This window comes from Palaemon carinicauda, chromosome 17 (genome assembly GCF_036898095.1).
Source record: "Palaemon carinicauda isolate YSFRI2023 chromosome 17, ASM3689809v2, whole genome shotgun sequence".
Classification (NCBI taxonomy): domain Eukaryota; kingdom Metazoa; phylum Arthropoda; class Malacostraca; order Decapoda; family Palaemonidae; genus Palaemon; species Palaemon carinicauda.
The window spans coordinates 51,602,865-51,611,330 of record NC_090741.1 but is presented as its reverse complement, the minus strand read 5'-3'; the positions used below and the strand labels follow the sequence as shown (position 1 = coordinate 51,611,330).

Sequence of the window (8,466 nt, the reverse complement as noted above, 5' to 3'; positions counted from 1 at the left end):
TTTAGTTATATGAAATAAGAGTCCATTTTAGAGCAAATATATAACTAATGGTAATAGAAACTGAAGTGGTGTATTGTAAACCCTTATCTTGAAACTTTTTAGTCTCCAGCTTTATCTCGGCTCCCACTAACTTTTAAATTTTGCTCAATAATTTACCTACTTAATTTAAGGGCTGCTTTTCTGGTCCTATATAGCAGGGGAAGCCTACTCTCTACAGAACCTACAGTCATTCTATCGTATATATTCCATAGTATTCAGTATTTCACACCGTATATTTCTTCTCTCCCGAGAGAGATCAAATTAAAAAGCAATATTTCTTTAATTCCCTGCAACTTCTTTCAAATATTATATCATACATATATTCTAGATTAAAAATTAATATTATGAGTTATTATATATTCCCTTATTATGCCTTGCTTCATATTTCCTAAATCATTAAAAACTAGAAAACAATTGAAATGCATTTCTTAAAAAAAAAAATAAATCCCGTTTTCGTTCCATGAAGGAAAAGAAATCCCGTTTACGTTCCATGAAGGAGAAGAAAATCCCGTTTTCGTTCCATGAAGGAAAAGAAAATCCCGTTTCCGTTCCATAAAAAAAAGAAAATCCCGTTTTCGTTCCATGAAGGAAAAGAAAATCCCGTTTTCATTCCATGAAGGACAAGAAAATCCCGTTTTCGTTCCATGAAGGAAAATAAAGCCATTAAGGGGGGACTCAAGCAATCTTATACGCACCATCAACTTTAATTTACATAACGAATGCTATTCGCATGCACCCTTTCCCTGCTGGTTCCTAATACCTACACCTATCATGGCTTTCCATTACAACCCCAAATAGAGTTGGGGGTTATATAATGACGTATATTTAAGGATAATTGTATCGCTTTATAGAATTATGGATGTCCAAGGAATCATGCGTATGTTTACTTTTGGTCAAGTTGAAATCATGATGCTGGGCAAAAGAGAAGATCTGTATGGTGATGCCATCTTTTGGGCAATCAGTTAACTCTCTCTCTCTCTCTCTCTCTCTCTCTCTCTCTCTCTCTCCTCTCTCTCTCTCTCTCTAGAAAATCCGTATAAACATGCAATCTTTTTGGGCAATCATTCTCTCTCTCTCTCTCTCTCTCTCTCTCCTCTCTCTCTCTCTCTCTCTCTCTCTCTCTCTCTAAAATCTGTATAAACATGCAATCTCTCTCTCTCTCTCTCTCTCTCTCTCTCTCTCTCCTCTCTCTCTCTCTCTCTCTCTCTCTCTCTCTTAAAACATCTGCATAAACCTGCCATCTCTTGGACAATCCTTTAACTCTCTCTCTCTCTCTCTCTCTCTCTCTCTCTCTCTCTCTCTCTCTCTCTCTCTCTCTCTCTCTCTCTCTCTCTCTTAAAACATCTGTATAAACCTGCCATCTTTTGGACAATCCTTTAACACACTCTCTCTCTCTCTCTCTCTCTCTCTCTCTCTCTCTCTCTCTCCTCTCTCTCTCTCTCTCTCTCTCTCTCTCTAGATATCATTATAGAGATGCCCTTTTTGGGCAATCATTTAACTTTCTCTCTCTCTCTCTCTAGATATCATTATAGAGATGCCCTTTTTGGGCAATCATTTAACTCTCTCTCTCTCTCTCTCTCTCTCTCTCTCTCTCTCTCTCTCTCTCTCTCTCTCTCTCTCTCTCTCTCTCTCTCTCTCTCATCGTGATAAGAAATAGATATCCAAAGACGCTGTTTCCATCAAGATAAAATCACAGAAGTACTTTTTATCCTGTGAGTGGAGGCATCATGCACCTTCGTGCTGTCAGACTTCTCATCTTGTCAATATTCTCTCAATATTGGCGGGAACTTTATTTCGCGCTTATACGCGCTCGTATACCATTGGTCAGAAATAATTTCAGTTTATTAATCTGTTATTGAAATCAAGAAACTGTTGTAGATGATGGATTATTTTTGCTTTGATTTGTCGTACCTGATAAGTGTTTTTTATATCGAATTATTAATAGTCTTTTAATATTGGCGGGAACTTCATTTCGCGCATATACAAGCTCGTGGATCATTGGTTGGAATTAATTTTTGTTTATTAATCTGTGTATTATTGAAATAAAAAAAACTGTTGTATATAATGGATTATATTTGCTTTAATTTAGCTTAGCCTGATAAGGGTTTTTCGTCAATTTCTTAGGAAAAAAAATGTTAAAAAATAAATAAGTTTAAGAAATCTATACCAAAATGTACCAAATTTCTATAGACAAAAAACAAAAAATCATGAAATTGGTAACGTTTTACATGAAGATTATATATAATTATATAAATCCTTTAAATGATTTAAACCAGAAATAAATCCTACAGGTGATTTATATGAGAATTAGTTTTAGAATTTCATGTAACTTTTTAAACAGGGCTAAATCCAATAATAACAAATGACAAATTGTTCATTAAATCATTATTTTTCGGTTTTTTGGAAAATTTTCATATTGGGGTAAATCAAATAATGATAAAAAATTATTCATAAAATAATTATTTTTTGGGATTTAAGTTGACTGTTTATACAGGAATAAATCCAGGAGGTAGTAGGTTGGCCAGGGCACCAGCCACCCGTTGAGATACTACCGCTAGAGAGTTATGGGGTCCTTTGACTGGCCAGATAGTACTAAATTGGATCCTTATCTCTGGTTACAGTTCACTTTCCCTTTGCCTACACATACACCGAATAGTCTGGCATATTCTTTACAGATTCTCCTCTGTCCTCATACACCTGACAACACTGGGATTACCAAACACTTTTTCTTCACCCAAGGGGTTAACTACTGCACTGTAATTGTTCAGTGACTACTTTCCTCTTGGTAAGGGTAGCAGAGACTCTTTAGCTATGATAAGCAGCTCTTCTAGGAGAAGGACACTCCAAAAACAAACCTTTATGTTCTCTAGTCTTGGGTAGTGTCATAGCCTCTGTGCCATGGTCTTCCACTGTCTTGGGTTAGAGTTCTCTTGCTTGAGGGTACACTCGGGCATGCTATTCTATCCAACTTTCTTTTTCTTTTGTTTTGTTAAAGCTTTTATAGTTTATATAGGAAATATTCATTTTAATGTTGTTGCTATTCTTAGAATATTTTATTTTTACTCTTTTCCTTTCCTCTCTAAGTTATTTTCCCTGTTGGAGCCCTTGGGCTTATAGCATCCTGCTTTTCCAACTAAGGTTGTAGCTTAGCAAGTAATAATAATAATAATAATAATAATAATAATAATAATAATAATAATAATAATAATAATAATAATAATAATAATCCTTCAAGCAATAATTATTTAGCAAACTATAGGAGATCATTTTAGAGTGGCAGTAAAAATACTCCTAAAATTATATACTGGAATATTCATAGGTCTAAATTTATATGATCTCCTTTAACTGAAATGTACATTTCCTGTAAAATAAGAAATGTATAGAAAAGTGATATACACAAGAAATATTCCTTTTTTAGACTAATATTAACAGGAACGAAGCTCTGATTTTTTTTTTTTTTTCAAAGATCATTTGATAGGAATTAGGTGATAGATTGATCGCTTATACAATACGTCTAAATTCCTTTACATTAGAGTCCATTAAATAGGGTTAGTTTCTGCACTAATTAATGCCCTAATTTACTAACTTAAGTAATAGATATCTGTTTGAGGCTCGAGGTAAGGATGGCAGGTTCATCCTTGCCAAGATTCTTGGACATGATGTGTCCTACTATGCGAGCGGCATTTTTAGATTTATTTCAGAAGCAGGTCTTCTGAAAACTATTTAACTATCGTAATGACTTCTTAACTTTTATGGTTTTAATTGAATTCTCTTTTATTTTTCATATATAATAAATACTATCGGCGTCAATGACCTTAGATTTCAGGATGCCAGAAAACTTTCAATCAATCAATCAATCAATTAATGGGAAATCTGCTTGTATTATTAAACCCCAAAACCTCATGTTCCCCAAGCCATTCTACTCGTGATGGGTTTCTTCCCTCAATCCCATTTTACTTAAATGACTACACCGTTAAAAAAAACCGCAATTTAATAAAAAAATTCTCCGTAAAAATATACTGTTCTCATCCGTATTTCAGTAAAATACAGGAGACCGTAATTCTACCCTACTTTGTTATTATCTTTTAAGGCTTGGTGACCGTAATATCACTCCTTAACGTCTAGCAACATTGGTTCCACATTTTTTTTTTTATTTTTTTTTATTTCTTTTTTTTAACGGTAATTTTGTAACAGTGAAGGAGACTCAATCTTACCAAGCAGATAAGTATCTCTAGTGGGTACATAGCTAAACTATACGATATTAAATTCAAAAGACACTTACCCACAACATAACAGTGTAGAGATCCAGTGAGAGGATGAATGCAGCAGTGACCGTATTAGCAAAGGTCAAGCAGGGATAGACCAGAGTCATCCTCATTCCACTCCTGGCTATTTGCCAGACCCTCCACATCCCCAGGCCCACTTGAAATACCCAAACCCAGAGGCATACCCACACGTAGCCAGGGGCACACCACTTCTCCGTTGCATGGTAGAACGCAGCAGTAGCTAGGGAGGCGACTAGAGTAAGAGCCGCCGCTGTGATCAGCAAGATGTGTGGGTCAGCAGACTCTTGGAACTTCCAAATGGCTTCGGCAAGGCAGGCTAATTGTATCAGAGTGGTGCACAGCACCGCCACTGATCTACAGTTGTGAGCTGGAAGGAGCGACGCTGGTCTGGATGAAGCCGATCTGGTGCAAAGGCCCCTGAAGAGAAATACCAGTAGGAGGACCCACAACCAGAGGCCATGCAAGGCTGTTGCAAAGAGGTCGCAGGTCTTGGGCATTTCCATCGATAGGGCCGGTGTTGAGGCTTCCTCGCTGGAACTACTTCTGTACGCTTCCATTCCAGCTACCGTAGTGGTGATGCCATTGTTAACTTTCAGTGGCCATTCAGCGATATTTGCCAGCCTAGACGGTAAGATTTCTTCTAGAACGGTAACTTCCCTGCCCAAGGATAGTGTCATCTTGAAGTTTGCTGATATTTCAAAATTGGCATTTTTGCCAGGTTTAACGGTGTATCCTCGGAGCTCACCCTTGTATCCAAAGATTTCAAAGCTATGTTTAAGAGTTCAAAGTTATTCTCACGAGAATTGACATCAGGTTCCTCAGGAATCCGCTTTTTTAACCAGGAATTCAGAATAGTATCCAATTCAACTTCTTACCACCATGGACCTTAATGTTACGTCCCCTTGTAGTTTGAAACTATGATCACCGAAGTACATCCTTTATGTCTGGTCTGAGTTCAACTTTATCACTTTAGACCTTCACGTTATTTGTCCACAAGTTCAATAATATGTTTTCTAGAAGTTTCACCTAATGTTGTCACACAGTTATCACAGCTCAACTGTAGATCTGCTAATGTAGATCTTGACGCTCAATTCAGTAAGCATCTCTTCTTCAATTGACCAAGAGTTTTACCTAATGTTGCCACACTCTTACCACAGCCCAACTGTAGATCACTGCTAATGTAAGCCTACAAGCTCAGTTCAGCAAGCATCTTTTATTCCAGCGATTATAGAACACACACATCTTATCTGTGATTAATGATTCTCAGACACAAGGTCTTCGTCATATCCAGTGACGAACAACTACTTAACCCTTTTAGAAGATTTCCCTGACTCAACCATCAGACAGGGCTTATCCTAAGTGTTTCAAAACAGCGCGTGAATCCTGAAATTAGTGATGCCCTTTGCTTGATGTCGTCACAGAGTATCCTCAAATTTGGGAGCATCCTGTTTTTATTACATTTTGAGCGATGATTAATGTATTATCACATGATTTTAGTTGGTGTGAAATTTATCTATCTTTTTAATCCTTTTTTTTATTGGATGTTACTTATCTGTGTTATGTTTCCTCCGTTCTGACATGTGGCTCTAAACTTAGCTGAGACTTGGTGGAGATGTCAATTTTTTTCTAGCTATTATTTCACTCGAAAATTCTGAATTATCATTATTTCATTTCGTAAAAGTAATTGACAACAGTTTTTTCTAGTTCTGATCAGAACTATGCATCGGTTTATGGTCTTTCTGTGCCAGTCCACACCCGCAAACTTTCTTAGTTCGTCAATCCATCGTCAATTCTATTTACTTCTCGTATTCGAAATTCTATTATTTCCTAATAGAATAAGCGTTCATTGTCGATTCTCTGTTACTCCTTTGTTTCGAAGCTATACAGCAAGATTGTAGTTTTCAATGTCCTGGAAAGAGAAAAACATATGAATTAAGATCCAAGAGGTACAATAATACTTATTAATTACTTCAAAAACTAAATTAAATACCTTAAAATGTACCAATTTCCCTAAGAAAATATATCAATAAATAAAATATATGAGAAAAATTTGAATTAAAATGCTTTAAAAACAGTAACAATATCAAAACAGATATGTCCTATATAAACTATATGAAAAGACTTATGTCATCCTGTTCAACATAAAAATATTTCCTGCAAGTCTGAACTTTCGAAGTTCTACCGATTCAACTACCCGATTAGGAAGATCATTCCACAACTTGGTCGCAGCTGGAATGAAACTCCTGGTATTTTCAGTAATCAATTAAAGTCAACTTTAATGTGAACAGGAAGTAAACAAAGATAAATTAGATAAAAAGTTTTATCTTCGACTTTCATTTCCTGGCAATTATTCCATTCCTTTTTATCAGTGGATGATAAGAAGGTTATGCTGATTAAACTTTATGCTTCATTACATGTCTTTCGTTATTAAAACATTTTGCTAGTTTAAAAGCTCTTGTATCGAGAGAGAGAGAGAGAGAGAGAGAGAGAGAGAGAGAGAGAGAGAGAGAGAGAGAGAGAGAGATGATTAAGATTATTAAAATCATCATTATTATTATTATTATTATTATTATTATTATTAATATTATTATTATTATTATTTGCATGATTAAATTTGTTAAAATTTTGATTATTATCAAAATTATTATTCATTATCAAAATTATAATGATTATCCAAATATTTAAAATTATCAAAATTATTATCATTACTATTATCAAAATATTATTATCATTATCATTATTATTATTATTATTATTATTATTATTATTATTATTATTATTATTATTATTATTGCTATCGCTATTGTTATAATTACTATTATTATAGTTGTTATTGTTATCATTCCTATTATTATTATTATTTTTATTTTTATTTCTATTATTTGGGTTGTTTTTTGTTGTTGTTAAAATTACTAGAATTATGCATAAACTTTATCAGTGAGACAGACAGACACACAGACAGACATAGACATCCATAAAGAAAACAGATTGCAAAAATAATCAATCAAAAAATACATAATCTAAACAGATCAAGAATCAATACTCATTGAATGTTCTATCACTAAACACAAAAAAAATGATATAAAAAAACATTAAGCCACCAAAATAACCCACTATAATATTATTATTATTATTATTATTATTATTATTATTATTATTAAACGCTAAGCTATAACCCTAGTTGGAAAAGCAGGATGCTATAAGCCCAGGGGCCCAAACAGTGAAAATAGCCCTGTGATGAAAAGAAACATGGAAAAATAAGCTATAACCCTAGTTTGAAAAGCAGGATGCTATAAGCCCAGGGGCCTAAATAGGGAAAATAGCCCAATGATGAAAGGAAACAAGGAAAAATAAGCTATAACCCTAGTTGGAAAAGCAGGATGCTTCAAGCCCAGGGACCCCAAACAGGGAAAATAGCCCAGTGAGGAAAGGAAACAGGGAAAAATTAAATATTTTAAAGAACAGTAACATTAAAATAGATATTTCCTATATAAACTATAAAACTTGAACAAAACAAGAAGAAGAGAAAGTAGATGGAATAGTGTGCCCGAGTGTACCCTCAAGCAAGAGAATACTCCCCCCCCCCCCACCCCCTTTCTCATAGTCCGTGAAATCCTGTTTTTACGAAATTGCATCCGTTATTAAGTATGACTTTTCCTGAGGCTGTAAAATGAGCCCAAAATGAGTCAGTGTAAGAGAGGGTCGATATCAAGTGGTTTCCTGCGAAGTATCCTGAAGAGCATGGGAACAGAGGAGTCGATTTCAGACATATGGAGACAGAATTTTTTTTTTTTTTTTTTTTTTATTAGCCATAAGAGGAGAGCATCCCATTTTTCGGGGGTAAGATCATTAAACCTATGTCCTTATTCTTTACATCAAGGGAGTCGTCGGAATTTGGTCTCTGGTAATGGTAACATAAGCTTAGGGCTCTACTAATCTCTCTCTCTCTCCTCTCTCTCTCTCTCTCTCTCTCTCTCTCTCTCTCTCTCTCTCTCTCTCGCACACATACACACAAACACACGCATATATATATATATATATATATATATATATATATATATATATATATATATATATATATATATATATATATATATGTGTGTGTGTGTGTAATATATATATATACATATATATATATACA

The 8,466-nt window shown here is 34.6% G+C and overlaps 1 protein-coding gene across 1 annotated transcript in view; it reads right to left on the bottom strand.

Annotated features, from left to right (window-relative positions):
* Positions 1-3,352: 3,352 nt before the first annotated feature.
* The window catches only part of LOC137656355 (uncharacterized), a 68,942-nt gene continuing 63,828 nt past the window's right edge, over positions 3,353-8,466 (bottom strand). Inside the window, exons 2-3 of the mRNA XM_068390527.1 lie at positions 4,322-6,234; positions 3,353-3,400 (exon numbers count right to left, since the gene is read on the bottom strand). Of these exons, the coding sequence (XP_068246628.1) occupies positions 3,353-3,400; positions 4,322-5,002 (729 nt within the window). The 5' untranslated portion in view covers positions 5,003-6,234. The remainder of the gene's footprint in view (positions 3,401-4,321; positions 6,235-8,466) is intronic.